General features: G+C 38.7%; 1 protein-coding gene across 2 annotated transcripts in view; it reads right to left on the bottom strand.

Annotated features, from left to right (window-relative positions):
* The window catches only part of SMARCA1 (SWI/SNF related, matrix associated, actin dependent regulator of chromatin, subfamily a, member 1), an 87,749-nt gene that overhangs the window by 61,993 nt on the left and 454 nt on the right, over positions 1–25,302 (bottom strand). For both annotated transcript variants that reach the window (XM_006885048.1, XM_006885049.1), the window contains exons 2-8: positions 20,515–20,601; positions 17,645–17,811; positions 16,767–16,867; positions 16,582–16,682; positions 8,253–8,432; positions 3,097–3,252; positions 1,812–1,943 (exon numbers count right to left, since the gene is read on the bottom strand). In XM_006885048.1, the coding sequence (XP_006885110.1) occupies positions 1,812–1,943; positions 3,097–3,252; positions 8,253–8,432; positions 16,582–16,682; positions 16,767–16,867; positions 17,645–17,811; positions 20,515–20,601 (924 nt within the window). The remainder of the gene's footprint in view (positions 1–1,811; positions 1,944–3,096; positions 3,253–8,252; positions 8,433–16,581; positions 16,683–16,766; positions 16,868–17,644; positions 17,812–20,514; positions 20,602–25,302) is intronic.

Below are 25,302 nucleotides of genomic sequence, written 5' to 3'. Positions count from 1 at the left end.
GCTACACAATTTCAAGGGAGTGGTGAGGGAAACAGGAAGGATCTTGTGTGAGAAACAATGTATTCAATTTTTGTCATAAAACTAGTATAAAAATGGAAAATAGAATGTATATGAATGATTGCATGAAACACAATGTAAATGAAAGATTATATAAAATACAATGTATATGAATGAAACATGCTATAAAGCTATTATAATGAAAAGAAAATATTTTTAAAAGAAAAAAATGGTGATGACCATTAGCTACTTTCAAAAATACATAGAATACTGAAGCAAGTAACAGTTTTTTAACCCACTGGACAGAAATTTTGTCAACAATGTTTTAATTAAAAGGTGAATTTCTTGTACTTCCTCGTAACATAGTAATAGCATAATATCTACTTAAGAAGAGTAACAGTAATATAAAATTGAAGACATACAATGTTAATGAAAATATTACTCTTAGGGAGCTCTGGTGGCCTAGTGGCAAGAAGCTGCACTGCAGTCCCAGAGGTACGTGGTTTGAATCCACCAGATGCTCTGCTGAAGAAGGAGGGAAAATCTCCTCCTGTACCAGTCAGATCTGATTTGACAGTACACACACAAAATAATAATAAAACATTAATCAGAACTGACTTTGACAAGCACTGTGGCAATTGGACAATTAAAACAGACATTCGGGGGGGGGGGAGAAGAACAAACTGGGGAGGAGGGTAGAGAAAACAGTGCAACAATGAATGAATGAGAACCCAAAATCTCTGTAAATGTTCATTAAAACTAATAAAATTTAATAATAATTAAAAACCAAACAAAATAATAATAATAAAAATGTTTTTAAAAGAACATATTAATCTTACCAAATAATAAAGACAAGCCAAAGCAAGATAAGGTATACAAAATCTATAGATAGCTGAGTCTGGTACTTTTATTTTCAATTGTTAAGGGTAATGGGGACTGGAACAGGGTTGGGGGGATCCAGCACTTAAGACTTTAAAGCATTCAATTCAGTTTGCTACCCTAACATATCTTCGTGTTAATAATTAAAAATACTAAAATTATTGCTCTTGTCTGCTGTCCAGTCAAAACCGACCCATAGCTGACCTTCAAGAGGCAGTAAAATCAGGTAAGAGGAGACTGTCCATCTCTCTCCTGCAGAGAAATTGGTAGATTTGAACCGCATACCTTTGCATTGGTATCCCAATTTCTTACCACTAAGCCACCAGAGCTCTTTCCTTGGTGGTGTTGTTTTCTAATACCATCAAATTGAAACCACCCCATATCTGACCCTCCAGTAGGTTTGCAGAAGCTGTTAATCACACAGGAGGAAATTGCCTATCCTTCTCCCATGGAACAGCTGGTGGATTTTGGATTACGTGCCTTTAACACTGCAGCACAGCTTCCTACCACTAGGCCTCAGGAGGTAGCACTCGCCAAAGACTGAGGGCCACCATAATAAAAAATCGTTTCAAAGGTATTTCACCCATTTGGTGGACTAAAGTTAGTCAAAACTGGTGTTTTGTAATGTGTTTCAAATCTCTCCAATGTAATAAAAACATAAATGCTGAACATACTATTCTGAACCTGGCCTATCTTATATCCTAAATTCTGGTAGCAATAAGAATTAACATTTAACAAGTTAATCTCAAAGGGAAAAAACATGATTTTTCTAAATATCCCAATTTTAAAATACGGTACTTAAGAAGTCTTTCCTGAGCAAATCAAAACGCACAAATGAAAGTGAACTCTCAATTCCAATCTACATCTGTAAGCTCTAACAATTGTCTGTGATTGTAAGACAATTATAATCAAATCACCACATGACTTGAACTCACATCTGCCGAATTAAAGACATCAGGCAACAGAAAGTTGAGTAATGCCCAGAGTTCATGCAAGTTGTTCTGCAAAGGCGTCCCAGTTAGGAGCAAACGGTTAGTTGACTTGAACTCACGGACAATCTCTGAAAGCTAGATGAAAAATGCAAAAGCTATATTACACTGTCTTATTACCAAGACCTCAGGCATTAAGCTCTACTTTATCCAACAAGCCATGCCTTTTCTTTTCAAATAAAACTTGATAATTATTCTGATATGGGGGGGGGATCCCAATTCCAGTGAACACTGCAGCAGTGAAGTATGAGTAAAACGTTCTCAGCATTTCTATGCTTAAAAGACTGGAGAGAGTCCTCATATCTGAGATGCCCTGAAATTCTCCCTGTCTTATCTCAAAACACTTCTTTTCTCTAATTTAGGTCCACAGAAAACAGTCTAGATCTTTTCCTTGGAATCCAGGCCAGCCACTTTGTATATCACGACTCCCCTCCCCTGCCCAACCACGTCTTCCTTCACCAAGTTCTACTTTGACCTGGCCATAAATTTTAAGGATCAAAATTGAGCCCATCCACCCACCTCCTGAATACCTTATGCTGACTTTTGAAACATGAGTCCACAAGGATTTCAAAGACCCCCAAAAATAATAAAATAACAATAATCTTGTCAATAAAAATGCATCTGCAGAATGCTTTACACAATTAATTCTCTAACATGCATCCTCTTATCAGATATTAGTTCCAATTTGTATTAGTATGATCCACCTGATGGTTTTGCTCCAGTTCTGTCCCTGTTTCTCTCAAAGTAGCCCAGTGATCCAAAGAGAGGTTCATCATAATAATTGAAGTGTTTCCTACTGTTGATGGAGTTGAATGGCAAGAAATATTGATAGTTTTCAATGTGAACACCATACTCTAATTCACACAAGTCATATAATACCAGGAAATGTTTTTTTAATCAATCCATATGAATATGCATAGGTGGCCCCTCAATAAAAAATAAGTCAGTACAAATGATATTTGTACGACAAATATTTGTGACAATATCAAACAATTATGGCATGAAAGAGGCTGAAAGACATATAGCAAATGACCACTCACTTGTTTTCCAGTATTAAGAACTGCTCAATTTTTTTCTTGTATTCAGTAACTTTAAAGCCACTTTTAAAAACTGACCTTCACTTGCATTTCACAAATCACAATTTTCTATCACTTTTTACATTTTAATATAGAGACATGAAGAAACTGATTTGGTAGTTTAAACTAAATAAAGATATTGGTAACTAACTTACCTTTGATTTTTCATTCTTTATTCTGTGAGCTTCATCAATAACTAGGTATCGCCAATGAAACTTTTTGAACACAGACTTTTCTTTAATTACGATCTCATAAGAAGTAACACAGACATCCCAATCTCCTGGCATCATTTCATCACGAATAAAAGCAGCCTAATGCAAAACCAAATTCCCTGTGTTAGAAGAGGCTGACAAAATGATCATGAAGTTAAATAGCAAGAGAACATTAAGAGTTGTGAGAGACTCTGAACATCAGTTAGTCTAACTCACTTTAGAGATGAGAAAACTGAGGCCTAAAGACACCTTTGTGATCAGTTGTTTAGATGGCATGCTAATATGTTCACCAACAGAGGAGAACCAGCAGTTTCCATTATAGGAGTCCAGTCTATTCCATGAATAGGGAAAATATTCTTATCACCAGAAGATCATGAAGTTATTAGGCCTTGGTAGCAGAATGGTTACGTGTTTCTGGTAAACACAAAGTCAGTGGTTCAAACCCACTATCATCTCCATGGTAGAAAGATGTGGTAGTGTGCTTCCATAAAAATTTACAGCCTTTGAAATTCTATAGGGCAGTTCTACTCTGACCTATAAGATTGGTGTAAGTCAGAATCGGCTCCTAGACAATGAATTTTAATGTTTGGGGTCTTCAAACTACAATGGGTCCAGAAGGGCATGGGGGAAAGAATAACTTTGTAACAGCACAATCTTAGCAAGATCTAAGCATTACCAACATGATATAGTTTCAACAACCAGAAAGTACTTTATACACCGAATGGTTATAACCTTCTGCGATCTCTTCTATGTTTCATCTCTTCCTAGTAAGGACAAATCATACATTCTGTTAAGGGGCCATCAAAGCCCATTAATGTTTTGTGAAGTTCCTAGTGTTATTATGAAGGTACAATTGGGAAAGCTATTGAAGAGTGAATCAGGCTATTTAAAACTATTTTGAAAATCTTTATAGGCAGTGGACAACATGGAAGCCAAAGCTAAGAACATTTTCGCTTATACACTCTGAATTCCACACGCTATTGGTAAAAAGACAACTATAAAAATTAACTGGATAGTGAGGGGTGCATCTACACCTATATTGAGAAGAGGCTAATGAACATCTTAAATGTGCAATGAAAATGCCTAAACAAAAATTACACACTTTGGGTTCACTCAACAGTATTAACCGAATGTCTATGACATAAATGAGGACACATCTAGATGGAAGTAAAAGACAGAAAGGGTCCTCTGTAGAATCTCAGTTGCACTCTAGAAAGAAGTCATATTTTTTTTAAAAAAAATTTAATTTTATTTTATTATTTTTTTGTGTGTGTACCGTCAAATCAGATCTGACTGGTACAGGAGGAGGACATTGCCCCTCCTTCTCCAGCAGAGCATCTGGTGGATTTGAACTGTGTGCCTCTGGGGTGGTAGTGCAGCTTTTTTGCCACTAGGTCACCAGAGCTCCAGAAGTCATATTTTTAAGGTCATTTAAGATACTAGGGATTACTTTCTGCCATCTAATTCCATCTACAGGTGTCGCCACTTACATAGTAGACATTCAGTTAATACTGTTGAATGAGTCTACAGTATTTGACTGCATAACTGAATTTATGAAAAGAGGACTTTGGTGTGGGCCGGGGGAGAGGGACTGTAAAACAATGAAAGAATTTTTCTTTTACTGTTCAAAGAGAAGAGTGTACTGGTGGGGAGGGGTGGGCAGGGAGAAAAGTGCAACAATGAATGAATGGAAATCCAAAGTCTCTCTAATTTTTTATTAAAATTAATAAGAATAATTTTTTTTTAAAAAAAAAAAGAAGACTCTGGAGTAAAAAGTAAACTTTGTTGAGGTATTATCATAGTTTGTCAACTACAAGGTGACAAAATTAAGGCCCTTTGAGACCCACATAACAAAAACTCAAAACTCATTGCCATCAAGTCAGAACTGACTCATAGCTGAACCCTCCAGCAGGTTTTTAGAGGCTGTAAATCATCATGGGAAGAGAATGTCCATCTTTCTTCCATAGAGCCACTGGTGGATTGGAACCACCAGAGAGGCACTGCCTTTGGTATAGCAGTGTGACTCCCTATAGACTAGGCTACCAGAGCTATGTCACTCAATAAAGAGTTAAAACTTAGATGCCCATTTCCATGCCTACTGTCTTTGATCTGTCTCTATCTTGAAATGAAATGAGTCCTGAAACTGCACTTGGCAATCATGTCCCTACAGATTTTGGGACTATGTTAGTACCAGATAGGATCAAGAGTATCTCTTAATAATTTCCAATTAAATACCTATCCTAGCTTATCAGGGAAATCTGCCGGCCTAGTGGTAAACAGCTGCATTGCAATTCCAAAGGCACACCGTTTGAATCCACTAGCTGATCCACAGAGATGGGAAATCTCCCGTTGATTTGTTGTCTCTGAAAAATCTGTTGGAGGGTGAGTTACAGGTTGGTTCCAACTCCACGACACACAGCAATAACAGCTTATATCAAATATTACTAAAATATGAACCACATGAAATGTTAACATTAGACCTGGAATGTAGAAAGTCCCTATATGTCATGAGATACTAAGGTTCAAATTTAGCTATCTATAATAACCCAGACTTCTTATATGCATGTTGCTGTTGTTGTTATGTGCCATCAAGTCATTTGCAACTCACAGCAACTCTACGTTCAACAGCTCTGAAGCTTGCCCTGTCCTGAGCCAGTCTGACTCCGACACACCTACCACACTGCCCTCGTTACTCTATCAATCCATTTCATCTGGAGTCTTCCTCTCCTGCACTGTCCATTCACCCTTCTGAGTATGATGTCCTTCTCCAAGGATCAGTCGCAAAGTATGTGAGACAGAGCTTCAAAATCCTAGCCTCCAAGGAAAGACCAGGTTTCACCCTCTCCAAGACAAACCTATTTGTTTTCTTGGTGGTCCATGTTATCTTCAAGACTCTTCTCCAGCACCACAATTCATAAGCATCAATTCTTCTTCTGTCATCCTTAGTCATTGTCTAGCTCTCTGATGCATAGCAAGTAATTACAAAGATCATAGCCTAAGTCAGGTGTATCTTAGTCTCTAGACTAACATCCTTGCTCTTCAGCACTCTGGAGAGGTCCCTGACAGCAGATTTATCTAATGAAATTTGTCTTCTGATTTCCTGACTGCTGGTGTTAAGAGTGTTTATTGTGGATTTGAGCAAGCTGCAATTGCTAACAACCTCAATCTCTTCTCCATCTATTATGGTGCTGTCAATCCACCCAGTGGTGAGAATCTTTGTCTTCTTGATGTTGAGCTTCAATCCATATTAAAGACTATAGTCCTTGACCTTCTACAGCAAGTGCCTCTGAGACTAATATCAATACCCAAGTATATTAATCCTTAAACTGATATAACTTGTCTAGAACAAAGGATTTCAAATTTTTTGGCCATGTTTTTGTTATGTACCATTGAGTCAGAACTGAATCGTAGCTAACCTTCCAGCAAGTTTTTAGAGCAGTTAATTGCACAATAGGAGACTTCCCATCTTTCTCCTGTGGAGCAACTTGTGGATTTGAACCACAGGCCTTTGGAGCTGCAGTGCAACATCTTGCCACTAGCTCCTTACTCCTTTTGATCACAGCCTACAGTAAAAATATTTTTAATTAATTGTATGGTATATATAATCCAGTATAAGCATGTACGTTTGAGTAAGTTTAGGTGCAAACAAATAGGAATAAGCAACTTAAATATTTCTCTTACTGCATATAGAAATGTTCTGCTATTTTCAATTCTATCCTATTTCTTTGTTTTAAAAAAAGTATTATCACCCATTCCCTAAGGAGAATTCACAACCCATTTCTAGTGGCAGCTTACAACTGGAAAAACACTGATTTTTAAGACTGATTTTAAAGCTTAATTTACTAGCTGCCAGAATTCCAAACATCCATGTGATCAAAACACAGCGGTTACAAATACACCCACTCTTCCTTTAAAACTCCTAGAGATACTTCATGAAGCCCTTGGAAACTATGTAATATAGTTAAAAGCCACTGATTTACATTCTTCCTGAGATATTATAAAAACATAAGTCTGGATATTTCTCTTCTGCTCATAATCTTCAAGAAACTATTTCAGCAAAATATCAATCTTCTGAAGTGTAAAGCTTTATGAGGAGTGAAATGACATTAAATAACAGCAGTGAACAGAAAGGGTTCCAAAAATCTAACTTGTACCAGAGGAATAACCAGGCACAGGGAAGAATCAAGCCAGTGATTCCAAATTTATGAGTTCAGTATTTCAATATTTGAATTATTTATAAGTGAAATTTAAATAAATTTAAGTACTTTTTCTTCAAGCAAAATGAGGAGAATAAAATTACATAATTCATTACGCTACGATTCTTTCGAGGCTTTCTCTTGATAACCTATCTCATGATGTAAAATAGAATCAATCTTTAAACTATGTTCTCTGGAGGCAAAGTAAAGACAAAGTTTAATAATATGCCTTCTGAGCTGATTATTCATTTTGGTATTTTTGCATAATTTATTATTTTTAGATGAATTCTATACTCTAAAAGCACTGTGGCCATCTAAATTAACAAATGTCTAATTTAAAAGCCTAGAGCGTCTATCACTATCTGAGATTGTATGCGGACATGTATTGTTCTGTTCAAAGACCAAACCTAAAAGCCGTGTCAATGGCCAGATGTACACACAGGAGAGGTGACAATTGTGCACATGTGTATACCTGCACATGCACAAGTTCAAAAGTTAAACCTTTAAACGACAAATGAATGTCATCTCAATGTACATAGTTGGAGCTTCAGTACAACACAAACCATAGAATCACCAACAGGATATACTGTCAACAAAACTAGACTTTTCAAAAAAAAATTTTTTTTAAAGTCACCTAAAAGTGCCTTTCAAAATTTCTTAGGTTAAGGATCTAATTCAAAGTAAATGCACAGGAAGCACAGCAGTTGCTTATCTGTCATTAACAGGCAATACGTGTATCTCATACATTATATTTAACATACCCAAAGCCCTCCCATCAGAGCCCAGCATAAAGTAAGCACAACAGCTCTGGAGTTACAGTAGTCTTCTTCAGCAATAGCATGTAATACAAACAACCCCAGAAAATGCCTCGTCAGAGTTTTGTTTAACAGATTGTATACTTACTCTCGCATCCTTGTCTCCAACGAAACAAATAACACGGAGAGATGGGACCCACCGTTTAAATTCATTCATCCAGTTGTGCAAAGTCGACTTTGGAACCAAAACCATGTGCGGTCCAGGAATGTTGCGATAGTGTTTCAGGTAACCAAGCAAAGCAATAGTTTGTAAAGTCTTACCAAGACCCTGCATGTCATCACAAAGGGGAAAACCCATAAATATTTTTTCTTTAATGAGGCATTTTGTTTAGTAATCACATCATGAAAGGGATTTGCCAATGAGCTCTCACAGGGAATTATGAAGAGTTGAAAGGTCTCTTTTTAAGCGAATTACCATCCCAATTCAATACTTACTGCAGTTTGAGAGTTGTTCAACAAAGCTATTTGACTCCTGAAAGAGCAAGCAATCTATTATATAATCTAAAAGTAGCAAAATTTTATTTTGTAATGGGTGTTTTATTTCCCAAAGACAGAATTAACAAATTACTTAGCAATGGTCTTTCCTTCTCATTGTCCCAGTATTACTAGAGCCTAAGCGTTAAATATTTAGACTCTGCATCTCAAGGGGCTTGTGGCTTTATACTTGTACTTCATACTCTTAAGGCCTCAGGGGAATGTAAAGGAATGGGACTCTGCAGCCACGAAACACCCAAGAGATCAATTGTTCCAGTGGACTTTTTCTTAAAGTAATACATCTGACACCCATAAACTCACAACCTCACAAAGGGACCAATGTCCTCTGCTTTCCCACAGAAAAATGGAGCTACTTGCTTTTTTGGCTTAACCTCTATGCAAGCTATACATTTCCTTTCATAAACCTAAGCTTTGAACAATTTTTACTGGATTTCTCCTATTTTAATATTTCACTAAATGAAGTGGTTATTATTTTAGATAGAGTACATCCAAAGCCCTAAAAAGTCATTTCACTTCTTACGGAAGTGAGGAGTGCAGAAAAACAAAATTACAAGGATTTTCACCATAGCATGACACAATCCAAATAGCTGGTAATAAGAGAGGAGGTGAGTAAAATGATGGTCCCTTATTAGAATTAATTATTATGCAACAATTACTTTTTTTTTACAAAAAAATTTTTTAAGTGTGTGGAAAATACATATGGACATAAAGAAATAAGAAAATCAAATTTATCTCAGCTATGTACAGAAATATTTTTTTTATGTACCATGAACCCAGAATCGACCCATAGCTGACCCTCGAGACAGTTTCTAGAGAATGTAAATCGCACAGGAAATGGTCCATCTTTGTCCCAAGGAGCAGCTAGTGGATTTGAACTGCGTGCCTTCAGGGTGGCAGTGCAGCTCCTTACAACGAACCACCAGAGTTCCCGTATGTAATAGAAATATATGCAATTTTTAAAAAAGAGCACAAGGGGATATATGTTTGGTGTTATCTAATTATTTTGGGGGGGTTAAATAAAATTTTTATTTTATACTGGTTTCGTTACAAAGTTTGTATACACTGTTTTCCACACCAGACTTTTCCCATTTCTTTTACACACCCCTTCCTCTACCATATCAAATTGTGCAACGCTATGATTGACCCTCCCACCCTTGCCCATCCTCACCCTTCTGCTCCCACCTCCCCCCACTCTTGGATCCTCATGCACATTCTCTAATAATGGTCTTATATAGTATTTGTCCTTATGGGACTGAGTTAGTTCACTTAGCATTAATGCTTTCCTGTCCCTCCCAAGTTACGTAGTGATATACAAAATCATTGCTCCTGTGTGCTGCATAGTATTTCATCCTGTGAATGTACCATAATTTCTGAATCCATTCAATTGTGGTTGAACATTTGGGCTGTATCTGCGTTTCTGTGATGCTCAATTAACAACGCTATGAACATTACTATACAAGTCTCCATCTGTGCCTCAGTTCTCATTTTCACGGGATATATTCCAAGCAGTGGAATAGCTGGATCGTATGGAATTTCTATGTTCAGCTTTCTGAGGAAGCACCAAACTGCCTTCCAGAGTGGTTGTACCACTTTGCAATCTCACCAACAGTGTACAAGAGTTCCTATCTCTCTACATCCTCTCCAACATTTATTACTTGCTGCCCTGCTATGCTTTACCATTGTTACTAGGATTATATGGTATCCTGTTGTGGTTTGGATTTGCATTTCTCTTATTGCCAGTAATCTTGAGCATTTCTTCATGTGCCTTTTGACCATGTGAATATCTTCCTCTATAAAGTCTTTCCATGTCTTGCCCATTTAGTAATTATCTTTTCCGTTTTTTTCTTGTGGTGGCCCTGTAGGATTCTGCAAACTTTTGATATGAAACCCTTGTCTGAAATGGTATTGTCAAATGTTTTTTTCCCAGTAAGTAGGTTTTCTTTTCACTCTGTTGGAAAATGTTTTTGATGCACACAGGGATTTAATCTCTAGACAGTCACAGTCATCAACTTTATCCTCTTCAGATTGTGCATTTCAGACTGTATTTGGCAGTCTCTTTATACCATAGACTAGGCCATCTAAGCTTGATCCCAGTTTGCCTCTGATGTACTTTTTATGTCTAGGAAATTCCCTTCTATTCCAATTTTGCCGAGTGTCTGTATCAGGAAGGGGTGTTGGATTTTGTCAAATGCCTTTTCTGCATCAACTGCTGAGATCATATGGTTCTTGTTATTTACTCTGTTAATATAAGCATGTTTTTGTTGCTGATGTTGGGCGCCATAGTCAGCTCCAACTCTATGGACAACAGAAGGAAATGTCCTGACACCCCCTAAATCACTGTTGTATTGTTGTCCACTGTCAAGCCATCTTGTTGAGGGCCTTCGTCTTTGTCACTGCCCTCTAGTTATTTCTAAGCAGCAAAATTCTAATTTGCTTTCAATTTTATTCTTGACTTTTTTCCAAATTTTCTCCAACCATTCAAATGCTTTATCATTTGTTTGTTGTTATGTGCCATCGTGTCGCGTGTGACTCATAGCGACTATATGTACAACAGCCCTAAACTCTGCTCTAGCCTGTGCCAATCTGTCTCTGACACACCCACTCCCATTGCCCCAATTACCGAATCGATGCATCTCACTGAGGGCCTTCCTCTCCTGCACCGTCCCTCTACTCTCCCAAATATGATGTCCCTCTCCAAGGACTGGTCCCTCCTTGGAACACGTCCAAAGTATGTCAGACGAAGCTTCAGAATCCTTGTCTCCAAGGAGCATCCCAGTTTCACACTCTCCAAGTGAACCTGATTGTTCTCCTCGCAGTCCATGGTATATTCAACACTCTTCTCCAGCAACACAGCTCAAAGGCATCAATTCTCTTTCTATCAACCCTATTCACTGTCCAACTCTCCGATGCATAGCACTAATTGCAAAGACTACAGCCTGGATCAGGTGCACCTTAGTTTCCAGCCTGATGTCATTGCTCTTTTGTACTCTTGAGAGGTCTCTTATAGCTGACTTTCCCAATTCAATTCGTCTCTTGATTTCCTGGCTGCTGTTACCAAGAGTGTTGACTGTGGAGCCAAGTAAACTAAAACTGTTAACTATCTCAATCTCTTCACCATCCATCCCGATGCTGCCAATTGGTCCAGTGGTGAGAATCTTTGTTGATTCTGAGCTTCAATCCATACTGAAGGCTGAAGTCCTTGACCTTCTGCAGCAAGCACTTCATCTCACACTTCAGCCATGTTGTCAAGAGGGACCAAGACAGAAAAGGACATCAAGTTGGAAAAATGGTAGAGGACCAAAGAAAGAGAGGAAGACTTTCAACAAGATGGATTGATACAGTATCTGGTAGGCAGAGGGCAATGGTGATGAATTTTATAAAACACAGTGTATAAGCGTGATCATTTCCAACACAATGTGTAAAAAGGCAATGCATGTGAATGATACACAATGTTTAAGAATCTTGTACACAGGTATAAAATAAAAATAAAGTGGGTAAAATGTCAATAAGAATAATTTTAACATTTACAAAAAAGTAATGAAGATGGTCCAGGATAAGGCAGGGTTCCGCTCCACTGTTCATAGGGTTGCTATGAGTCGTACTTGACTCAACAGCAGAGAACAACAGCATATGATAGGGGACATACATAATCACGTGGCTCCTCTGGATGACAACTGTAAACACAGTTTTACAGGCACATAAATAAATGTTATATGGATTGAGAGTTCCCCCTGCCCGCCCTTCAATCCTATCCTATTCATTTGGTCTTCAAATAGCCATGCTAAGCCTTCATATTCTCCCTTGTTTCCGCTCAAATAGTTTGTGAGACAGACTGGCTTATTCTCTTTGGTTATTTTATGTTATTTACCTGTCCATGATTTCTCAGTGTTATTTCCCAGTCCCCACCTGGCACACTATTGTATGCAGTATCAACATGGCCTTGGACTTTTTTTTGTTCTATATTCCATCTGTTCATTTTCTGGTTGCCTACAAATCCAGGTGTCACTCATTCATGCCAGCATTCATCAATTCATTGTTCAGTGCCTATACCCTACATATTTCCTGAGCAGATTTCAAGTAGCCTACAATGAAAATATATTTCAGGTAACTTACAATGAAAACATGGAACATCAATTAATGGTAAAATAGAAATGAAAAGAAGCACTAAGGAAGGTAGGGAATACAGAGTTACTGTGCCAAAAAGAACTGGCTGACACGGAACCATTTCAGGAAGTAATATGTGATCGAGAACAATGGTAACGAAGAAAGAAATTCAAGCTGCACTGAAGACATTAAAAAATCAGGTCCCAGGAACTGATGGGACACCGAATGACATGTTTCAGTAAACAGATGCAGCCCTGGACAAGCTCACCAGTCTGTGCCAGGAAATTTGGGAACCAAATGACTGGAAGAGATCCATATTTGTATCCATTCCAAAGAAAGCTGGCACAAAAGAACTGGAAATTCTCTCCAACAATATCATTAATAACACATGCAAGCAAAATACTGCTGAAGATCATCCCAAAATGGCTAGAATAGTACATTTACAGAGAACTGCAATATGTTCAAGCTGGGTTTAGAAGAGGCTGTGGCACCAGAGATATAATTGCTGATGTCAAATGGATCTTGGCAGAAAGCAGAGACTACCAGAAAGGTGTCTATCTGTGTTTTATTTGGCTGTGTGAATCATAAAAAATTGTGGCTAACATTGAGAAGAATGGAATTTCCAGAGCATCTCTTTGTGCTCCTGTGAAACCTATACCTAGACCAAAAGGCTGTTGTGTGAACAGACCAAGGGAACAATGCAAAGTTTAAAATCAAGAAAGGTGTGCATCGTGAATGTATGTGTTCTCCATACCTGGGAAATCTGCATGCCAAACAAGTCATTCAAGAAGATTGACTTTATGAAGAGGACTGTGACATCAGGATCAGGGGAACAACATGCACATTGTGCACCCTTGCTTGCTCAAAGTGAGGAGGATTTGAAACACTTGAGGCTGAAGATCAAAGACTGTTGTTTTTGTTGTTGTGTGTTGTGTACCATCAAGTCAGAACCGACCCATAGCTGACTCTCCAGTGGGTTTTAAGAGGAGAAGGTGAAGCCAGAATGCTCCTCGGAGTCAAGGCTTCTGAAGCTTCGTGTGACATACTTTGGGCATGTTGCAAGGAGGGACTGGTCCTTGGAGAAGGACATTATGTTTGGCAGAGTGGAGGGGCGGCACAGGAGAGGAAGACCTTCGATGAGATGGATCGATCCTGTGGCTGGAGTGGTGGGAATGAGTGTGTTTAGGATGGCTAGGTGGGCACAGGATAGAACGGCATTTAGAGCTTTTGTACATAGGGTCGTTATCAGTCGCAAGCAACTTGATGGCGCATAACAACAACAACAATCCCACAGGACGAGATTGTCCATCCTTCTCCCATGGAACACCTGACAGATTTGAACCATGTACCTTAGGGACTGCAGCGCAGAATCTTACCACTAGGCCATCAGAGCTCCTTACAAATCAAAGTCTCTAGCCTTCAATAGTGGACTGCACCTCAACATGAAGCAAATAAAACTACTCACCACTCAGCAATGTCATGATAGAGTGAGAAAACACTGAAGGTGTCAATAATTTAATTTTGCTTAGATTCACAATCAACACCCTTGGCACCAGCAATCAAGAAATCAGAAGGCATGTTGCACTTGGAGAAATCTTCAAGGACTGCTCCAAAGTGCTAAGGACCAATGTTTTCCATTTAAAGACTAAAGTGCGTTGATCTAGAACATCATCTTTTCAATTGCTTACTAAGCATCTTAAAGTTGAATAAGGATGACAGAAGAAGAATGGATTCTTTTGAGCATAGTGTTGGGGATGAGTATTGAATGTCCCTTGGACTACAAAAGAACAAATATTTCTTGGAAAAAGTACAACCAGGGTGCTCCTTAGAGGCAAGGATGACAAAGTTGAGTCTCACATAGTTTAAGCATGTTGTGAGGAGGGGTCAGTCCTTCAGAGTATGGCAGGTCAACCAAAGAAAGGAGGAGCCTCAACAAGATGGACTGACACAGTGAATGGAACAAGGTAGTCAGGTATATAAGAAATGCTATGTTTGGCACAGGATAGGTCAGGGTTCAGCTCCGCTATTCACAGGGTCGCTATGAGTCATACTGAACCCTATGGCACCTAACAAGAAGGAAAGTCTGTCAGATCAGAAAGAATAAGCAAAGACACAATGGGTAGATCCTTATGGGTATGTCCACTGTCTTGTGGAAAATGTGGACACACCAGTTTGACATTTCATTTGACTGTTAGCTTCCCAGAAGGCAAAATATAAAGGAAAACAAAAAAGTCAAAGTGATTTTTGGTACCATTTAATGAAATATCAATAAGAATTTTAGGCCTCATAAAATTTTATGTTCTTGAGTTCTTTTTTCGTAAAAAAAAAAAGCACAAACACAAAATTCGACAGCCATTCTATACACTCTTCTTCTTGTTGTTGTTAAGTGCCATGGAGTCGAGTACAACTCACAGTGACCTTACGAAGAACAGATCTGAACTCTGCCCTATCTTGTGCCAATCTCTGACACACTCAAGCCCATTGTCCCTCCACCTTTCCAAGCATGATGTCCCTTTCCAAGAAACAGCCTATCCTAGTAGCATGCCCAAAGTATAAAAGATGAAACTTTGCCCTCCTTGCCTCTAGGGAACACTCTGGCTGCAGTTTCTCCAAGACATCTGTTTGTTCTTTTAGCAGTCCATAAGATATTCAATATTCTTCTCCACATATCAATGATTTTTCTTCCATCATCTTCATTCACTGTAAAGCTCTCAGATGCATACCAAATAAATGAAAATACCAAGGTCTCAGAATCAGGTGCACCTTAGTCCTCAAACTAACATCATTTCTCCTAAGTGATTTGGAGAGGTCCTTGACTGCGGACTTTCCAGGTGCAATATGTCTCCTGATCTCCTGACTGCAGGTACAAAGTGTACTGACTGTGGATCCAAGTAAGATGAAATCATTGACAGTTTCAATCTTTTCCTCATTTTTCATGATGGTGCCTATTGGTCCAGTAGTGAGAATTTTTGTTTCCTTGATGTTGAGACGCACTCTATACATCACTTGCACTTTCTTTATAATAAAGTTTTGTCCAGGTAGCAGGAGGGTAGGTCAGGCCAAGCACTTCAAATTTACATTAAAAAATGGATGGATCACTAGTCATTTGATTTATTTTTTTAATTACAAAAAAAGCTTCCTTTTTAAAAGCTTCACTTTCACATCTGAAAGTTCAACAATGAATAAAGATGACTGAAGAAGAAGTGATGCCTTTGAGCTTGGTGTTGGAGACTACTACTGCACATACCATGGACTGCCAAAAGAACAAACACATCCGTGCTACAGGAAGTGTAACCAGCATGCTCCTTAGAGGCATGGCGAGTCAAACTCCTTCTTAGGTATTCTGAGTATGTTGTCAGGAGGGACCAGATGGGCAAAGACTGGAAAAGGTCAGACAAAGAGAGGAAGCAAGCCCCTCAACAAGACGGACTGACATAATGACTGTAACAATGGGCTCAAGTCTATCAGAGATGGTGAGGGAGTCTCAGCAAAGGGTAGGATCGAGGTCAGTTGTTCATAGGGTCACTATGAGTCACAGTCGACTAGAGTATACCTACCAACAACATGAGAACTTTAAGTGTCACAGCATAAACTCAGAATTTGGCTTGGGCACATACTACGCACAGATAGGTGTTTTACCAACCTTCTTGGTATAAAGGTAGAAGCTCAATCACCAGGAGTTCAGGACAGCCTATTTTTGTTGAGACACTGTATTGTAAGACAACCTATAATAGTAAGTCAGATGCTGGATCATTCTGAATGCCTCAAGACAGCACACCCAGAAAGGCAGAATGTGTTTGTAGCCCCAAAGTTCTTACCATTTCATCAGCCAAAATACCATTGACTCCATTTTCATACAGGGAGATCAACCAATTTAGTCCCCGAATCTGATAATCTCTTAGTGGACCTCCTTTCACATCTAAGGGGAGAAAAAATCAGGTATGTAATGCAATCAAGTAAAAGCTTTCCTAAAATAAAATCACTAAAGTGATCAAATACTTACAAGAAGGTGACACCTCAAATCGAATGCACACATTAGACATTTTCCTACTTTCGGACAGTAGCTCTTCATCTTCTTCTTGTTCTGTGCGCCGGTGGCGGTAGCTGATGGGAAAAAGAAGTATCTTCATAAGTAGTCCAAATGCCAAGGTGTCAATTAAGTTAGCATGCGTTACTAAGATCTCTGGAGAAGAGAGAGTTCGTTTTCTAAGATCTTATTTGGAATTTGGTAGAACCAGCTACATTTTTATTCATTGGCTTCTGGTAAGAAAAACACACTTATTGCTTCCAAAACATGGTTACACTGACAGTAATTTTATTCTTTTAAAATACAAAGTTATACTGAGTAAGTGATGAGTGAAAGAGTCATGAGTAAAGAGAGTGGAGGGGGGGGGAGGAAGAACGAAAAATAGAAGAGAAAGAAACACCCTGGTGGCAGATTTGTGGTTGTGTTTTGGGGGGGTTTGTTTTGTTTTTACCACTTCAAATAATGCTGCAAAAAACACCCTTGTTTGTGAGGGGGCCCCCAAGTCTGGCGCTAATTAAACCTGTGTGCTGGAATTAAATTCATCCTTATGGATCAACTTTAAGCCAAATAAGAAATTATAATAGCAGGAAGGTATTTATTCATTATAGCAATCAGCTACACAAGATCAAAAGGGTAGTACTTGCTCAGAAGCTCAGAAGGCAGGTAGGAATAGGACAGGGATGAATGGAAATCAGAACCACAGGGAAGAAATGGGAAGGATGCTATTCCAAAGTGGGGACTGTAATTAATGCCATAAAACAAACTGCATGGATGACTGAATGGAAAACCAATTACTCTGTGAACTTTCAGTCAAAGCACAATAAGAAAAGAAGAGAAAATAGATGCAAACATACTCTCCAGCAGAAATTAAGCTCTGCTTTTCATCTTTCTTTATTCGAGGACGTCCCAATTTCATGTTCAGAGGAGATGTTGGAGATTTTTGTGCTGCAGGCTGAATGAAATGTGCAAAGAGTTCTGTCTGCTTCAGTAGAAATTCAAATCTCTTAGCTCGATCTGCTTTCTAATTTATAAACAAAAAGGTGAAAAAAATTACTCAATGTTTGCTTATTTAATAAATACTTTGGCTAAAATAAGCATTTTGTACTGTCTGTCACTCTAAGCCCTCTGAACATAGCAAATCCTCTTAAGGAATCTATGTATGTGGTTGGTACTAATATCATCCCCACTTTACAAATCATAAAACTGAGGCACAAAGAAGATATGTAACTATCACAAGATCCCATATCTATTAAGTAGCAGAATTTGGTATTGTTTTTATCAAATAATAACCAAGTGATCCTACAGATTTAGTAAATGCCCAAATAACAAGGATGCTTCTTTAGAGAGCTGGCAGTCAAAAAGCAAACAAAGGCTCTTTCCAAACTATAACGATTTTCTTTCAAGCAACAAAACAAACCATCAAAATAATATTAAAAAGAGAACCACGAATTATTAACTATGATATATATTTTTAAGTTGAATCTAAGAAATCACGAAAATGTTAGCAATCACTAAAATCTTAAAATGCAATTTCATCTTTTCTCAAAATATTCTCAATGTAATTGCACAGTAATATATACTAAACCTCTTTTTCAATTATAGTGATCTAGAAAATCATATCCTGCACTGTAATATGTAAAGCTTCTCTTCAAAATGAACAGGATTTTGAGAAAATAAATAGATACAGAGGCATGCAAGCTTGTGCATGTACATATGTATAGTTAATAATAAAGCAGTTGCTATACATTCACTATTAAAAGTTGATATATAATAATTTCTCCACAATTTTAAGTGTACAGAACTTATACCATGTAAGTTCAATAAAACTGGTTTTAACCAGAAGTCTTCAAACATCAAGATATACATATCATTCTAGATAGAAAGAATATCTTTCATGTAGCTCTCTGACCACAGGGTACAGAAATTTTGATCGCTAATGAAGGATGTGTAATTAATAACATCCAGAACTTACAGACAAGTTCATTAACATAAATACCAGAGTTAGACAAATATATTCAGAACAGGGGTTGGAAGGAAGCCAGAAACTTTCCATTTCATGTTAGCCTCACTGGAATGTTGTTCTTAAAGTTGTTAAACACTAACTGTTAACATTATCATTGTTGTTAGGAGTTAAGTTTGACTCATAATGACCCTATTTGACAGAGCAGAACTGTCCCTCAGGGTTTCAGGGTGTAACTTTGATGTGAGTTGTTGTGACTTTTGTGTACCAGTGAGTCAGAACTAACTCACAGCTGCCCCTTCAATGGCTTTTCAGAGGCAATAAAGCCCATGGAAGGAAACTGCCCATCTTTCTTCCACAGAGCAGCTGGTGGATTCAAACCACATACCTTTGGATTGGCAGCACAATTCCTACCTAAACCACCAGAGTAGATAGTCAAATTTTTCTCCCGTGGAATCAAACTGCCAGTAGAGCACTTACATGTTGTACCACCAGGCTTCCTGATGTATACAAGAAGAGCCCTAAATATTAAGTCCCACAATTTTGTGAAACAGTTACCAACAACTAAAAAATACACTTTTTCCTCTACTTAATGCTTATGTGAATACTTATTCATTTACTATAAAAACCACTTTGGGGAGAAATAAATCAGCTCCAACTAGCTTCAACTTCTCACTTAATTAACTTCTCAGCTAATCAAGTTCACTGATTTTTAAAAAGACATGAACATTAATGTTAAAATATAGATTACTGTAACTAAAACTTTATGCATCAAAAACAGCAACAACAACAAATCCTCGATCACTGCCATTCAGACTCATGGGGCTATAAATCATGAAGAAATTGCCCATCTTTCTCCTGAGAAGTAATTGGTGGATGTGAACCTGTGAACTTTCAGTGAGCAGCCCAGCACATAACACACTACACATATCATGGCACCAGAGTTCTTCAGTTATACTGCTCTAACATTCAAGATTATCATATACTGAGCAATCAGCCCTTCCTCAAAAGTGTTACGCTGTGTTACATATTTGAGAATGTGTAGGCTCAGTGTTCATTCATTTATCCAACACAAGGCAGAGCAAGCAAGTCACAAAACAAAATGGATACTTCTACAGATATTTTCATATGGTAGAAAAACAAACAGGGAAGAAAAAAAAATCTGACTTTGGAGTGAAAAAAGTGAAATTGAGATCTGGTTTCCAGTCCCACTCCTCTCCCCCCACCAAAAAAAAAAAAAATTCACACACACACACACAATCCCGAAGGCCCTCGGTTCAAATTCACCAGAGCTGCTCCACAGGAGAAGGATGGGCAATCTCTCGTGTGATTAACCGCCTCTGAAAACCCAATGGAGGGTCGGCTATGAGCCAATTCCAACCCATCTATGACAATGGATTATTTAGAAAAACATAAACCAATGTTACCAAGTTCATTCTGATCCACTGTGACCTTATTGGGCCAAACACAGTACTGCCCTCTAGAGTTTCCAGGGCTGGAACCTTGGCTGGAGCAGATGGCAAAATCTTCTCCAGCAGAGTGGCTGGTGGGTTCGAACTACATACCTTTTGGCCAGTAGTCAAGTGCTTAACCACTGCATTTCCGGGGCTTGGATTAGAAACACTTTCTAATTCCAAACTCGACTCTTCTCTTTTACATCCCATAAACACATGCATTTGGAGTGGTTTTTTTTTTTTTTACCTTCATGAAATCTCTATAAAGCCTTAACTACAGAGTTCACTTTGTACCCCAGAATGTATTTACCATTTTCTCCTCATATTCTGGATCCATTTCCTTTTCAGCTTTAGACATTTTCCCAGTAAGTTTCAGTTGAAACGAAGAAGTGCTTTTCTACAAGTCCAAGAAAAGAAATCATCAAATTGCAAAGCCAAGATCTAAAAAAAACATCAGGGTTCTCAAGTGAAGTAAAAATGTAATTAACTAACTAAATTAAATTAATGTGTGTCATGCATGGACCAATGATGAGAGTATATCACGAAGCAGGGCTTATAATTAGTCTAGCTCTACACACTCAAGGATCAACTGGGGAACAAAATAGATGAAATCAAAATTGTGAAAACTGGAGAAATAACAATAATTCAAGCAAAACTCAAACCAGCCTCTGCTCCTCTTTATGAATTAGAAGAATACAGAACACGTGTCATCATTAAATAAGAGACTTAAATTTCAAATTCAAAATTCCTATTATCAACCACAAAACAAAGAATTCCAGGAAAGAAAATGTTAACTATCAGAAACATTTCTTGATATAATGGGAACATGCTAAGACTTACCAGAAGACTTTTATTTCGCTTCTACTACAGAAATGACACTATTTTTATGATTGGTTTCAAATTTTAATGAGAATACTTGTATTTTTACTACCACATGATCACATATCCTTAAAATAACTAAGCAGGAGTTTCAAACTTAATGCTTTTTGTCAAACACCTTGTGTTTATGTTCTCCAAACTGGAAAATAAACTGCTTTAAACTATGTACATTACATATATATTTTGTAAAGGCATCGTATCAAGGCTGTTAACCATTGACTATTTTTAAAAGGTGTAATTTAGTGAAAACTACCATCAATCAATTTTTTCAAAATACTGAAAATCTCTGGGAAGCACTGAATGCATTTTATCCTTTATAAAGACAAGCATGTACTAATAAACATACATAGAAAATATGCCTCCTTTGCTATAGGAAATTGAGAAATAAGACACTGAAACCACAAATCTGCTAATCAAGACTAAATCTGAGAGAATGTCAGAGTTAATTTGGTGTGTGGGGTGTGTGTGTGTGTAAATAGACTTTTTGAGTCCGTCTGAGAAAACCAAAAAGAAAATAGGTCTGTTTTATCCTGGGTATTAACAAGTAGTTCCTGAAAACTTGGGCCAAAACTCAACAAACGAAGGGAGACCCTACTGCATAAGGAAAACATGGCTCCAAAAGCTAAATAATGTCTCTTTCCATGTTTATTACAATACTCACTTTGACGAAATTAAAACTGAGACAATGAACATGGCCTTGGGAGTGCTGACCAACCCAAAAAGATTCATCTTGATTTAAAGCATCTGATCCATCTATCATCCATTTAGGATGCTTTCTGTGTAACCCTGGAGAGACGAACTAGAAAATTGCTAAAGATTCTCTCCAAATCCATCCTTTCAGAGTGTCATGCATACAGTGAATCCTATTATATTTGCAAAGCATGAAGAAAAGCTGGGCAACAAAATGCACAGCTTTATCATTCCTTGAAAAGCAGTTAGAAATCTCATTTTTGAGTTTCAAGAATGAAGATTCATATACACAAGTCTCTATCTAATAATGAGGGAAAGCAAACGTCCCTCACAGAAAGTGAAAGTGTCCATCTCAGAAAAGCACTTGACTCGTTACCTTTTCGCTTACCTTGTGGTAGAATACCATAAAAATGTAATTATATGCTAATTAAAATTCCAGATCCAGAGCAGTGCTATTAAAAGCTGTGGGTAATTACTTAATTGGCACTATCTACCAAATAACAAATATTAAAATACCTACCTTCTAAGTCTTCTCATTTGTATGGTTTTAAAAGAAAATCACATTGCTCATGCAGCACCCAATAAAAGATGATCAATAATTCTAGAAAATTCCATATGGATTTTATCGCCTGGCATTCTAGATGCCACGGAGAATGCAGCCTAAGGTCATCACAAAGCCTTGTCTTAAAGACCATGACCTTTCCCTTGACATTTTCATTATCAAAAATACCACCAACAATTTCTTCAGTGTTAGGTTAGCCAATCATCACTTAAGCCAGAAAAGGTCAAAAATGAGAAAACTCACTGTTGTGGGTTTTATTCCCACTCGTAGGTCCCTATAGCAGAGGATACCTGTCTCATCAGCTTTTTAAGGCTGTAAATCTTTATGAAAGCTGACTGCCACATAGTTCTCCAATGGAGTGCTTGGTGGAGTTGAGCCACTGACCTTTGGGTTAGTAGTCCAACGCTTACTTAACCCACCAAACCAGTTCAAGAGTCAGAAGGCAAGCAAAAGCACCTCTGAGCATCCAACTGTCCAAGTCACTTCCTGAAAACCCATGCAGTGATAAACTTTGCATCGTAAACTTTACATCGTAAAACCTGATGGAACTGTCTTGGTTTTCGGGTCTCACAAGTTTCCCACCACGGATAGAGTTAAGCAGTCTGGTGGCCTAGTGGTAAGAAGCTGTACTGCAAGCCCAAAAGGCATATGGTCGGAATCCACCAGCAGCTCTGTGTTGGGGGGGTTGGGGGGAGAAGATGGGCAGTCTCCTCCTGGGTGATTTACTGCCTCGAAAACCCTCTGGAGGATCAGCTACGGGTCCATTCCAACTCGACAGCGAACAACCAGCATTATTAATAAAAAAAAAAAAAAAATTTCCCTTTCCCTTCTCTGACCAAAGTGAGAGATTGCCAGTTTGAATCTACCTGCCCACCACACACGCAAAGGGAAAGAGAGGGCGGCGGTGTCCTCACATAACAATGATAAACGGATGGAGGTGGAGTCTATGAGTCACAGCCAACACAGCAGTGGATTTAGTATGACAAAAGCACTCGTAAGCCTTGGTTCTTAGGGCCAGCTATTACCGTCTTTGTTTCATCGCATGTATTGTGTTTTACAGACGTTTCAAATTATTTGGGCAAATTTCTGTCCATCATAAATTAGAAATTTCCTTCTGAGGAAAGTAGAAGTGCTTAAAAAGTAGGAGCCGTGATCCTGACTCCTGAGGGGGGATGGGGAGACCGAAAAATTATTTCAAAATTCAACACAGTACTTGAACAGGCTGGAAGCGGTTATTTCATGGGGGGGGGGGACGAACCAACCTCTTCAACCTCAACGGCCTCAGAATCAGTGTCAGAAACAGTCTCTGATGGTCATGAGGAAAAGATGAAGTTGTACCTTTAATACACCATAGTAGGACTCAAAGGAATGTGTAGCTATCATTCAGATTTTTTTTTAAGAGGGGGAATAAGATGTAATGACTAAAGGAGCAAACTTCCGTTTTATAGTAAGTTCTAAGCGTGTATCTGTGGTTTTCTAGAAAGTTCTAACCGTTTCTCCACATCCACCTATGCTGAGCAAGACGTTCTTTCTGAGACAGCTACAGAATTTAGGAATTAAACCCAAAAATGTTTATATGGCAGGGTTTTTTAAGAGATTCTGGGTCTTTTCACAAATCACAGCATGCATACAACCTGGAAAATGCAATGAAATTGACAGGCATGTGAAAAGCAAGCTTTGCAGTTGACAGCTGCCCATTCTGATGACTTGAAGGGGTCCTTCAGGGGGAACACATTTTACAAACCTTCCAACATTTGATCTACACTGATGCCGGCTACCTGACCCAGCTTTTCGCATCAACATTGTCTAACCGCTCCAAGTACTATCTAGATGTAAATCTGTGTTTTCTTTGGCTTACACTTAACACCAGAATCATCTTTCCGTTTAGCCAACCTTGTAATGGTAAAAATATGTCACTTAAGCAACAGATGAATTGATAATTACTCTTTCAATTCAAGGCAAAAGGTGCTAATTTCCCTCAAAAGCTTTGCATTTGGTCCTACAGACAAAGCCATTTGAGATCTCTAAAGCATAATTTTAATTGCCTACCATTTTTTAAACTGTGATGTCTACTCATAAACGGGGAGGGGAGGGAGGAAACACCCATTAACGATCCGTTCAGCAACGGTACTAGACATCAAAACTCCATGTATCAAAAAAATTAAAATAAAATTTAAAAATCCATACATCTTTTCATTTTAAAAAAGAAATCAAACTCAATTTTTGAACCCATTTCCTAGTTGTACTGGCAAGTTTTAGTTATACACACACACGCAAAAAAAAAAAATACTCGTTATGGACGGAATACACCTTTTCTGGGCTGATTCGTAATAGGTACCAACTCCCGTTATGTACATTTGCAGCCGCTCATACGGGCCGGGCGACGCTTGATTGAAAAAAAAAAAAAATTAAAGAAAAAAAAAAAAACCTGCGTGTGCTCAGGAGACAGCAGCGCCCACTAGGAGAGGGAGGCGGAAACCTGGGAGGTTGGGGCCGGATTGGGGGACCATTTGGGTGGCCCTGGAGTGAAACCCTATACCGCCGGGGGCGGGGCGGAAAGGAGTGGGGGTGCAGACGTTGGGAGATTTTTCCTAAACCAACGTCCTCGTCCTCGGTGCCTCTGTCCGGGGCTGTGAGGACACGCCATGGAGAGCTGGTATAATCTCGGGGTGACACTCCCCTCATTCCTGCAGCCGGGGGATCGTCAGAACAAGGGATGGTTTGCTCCTTCTGCCTTTGAGAGGCCGCAGAATAAAGAAATGCATGCTCCCCCTCTCCCCCGGCGGCATCCCCCCCGCCCACAAGCACCAGCACCTCGAAATGCAGGGAGCAAAGCCCGCGCCGGCGCAGCCCCTGGGCGCTGGGTGGGACTGGAGGGCCCAGATTTCCAGTCCAGGCCTGGGGGGAGGGTGCGCCGAGAGGGCGCGGCGGGTTCCTGCGCCGCCCCACCCCCACGCCGGCCCCCAG

The sequence above is a fragment of the Elephantulus edwardii genome, unplaced genomic scaffold (assembly GCF_000299155.1).
Source record: "Elephantulus edwardii isolate Elephantulus edwardi_28Jun2011 unplaced genomic scaffold, EleEdw1.0 scaffold00040, whole genome shotgun sequence".
NCBI classification, from domain to species: Eukaryota; Metazoa; Chordata; class Mammalia; order Macroscelidea; family Macroscelididae; genus Elephantulus; species Elephantulus edwardii.
The sequence above is the reverse complement of the archived record's forward strand: the minus strand, read 5'-3'. Positions and strand labels throughout refer to the sequence as shown.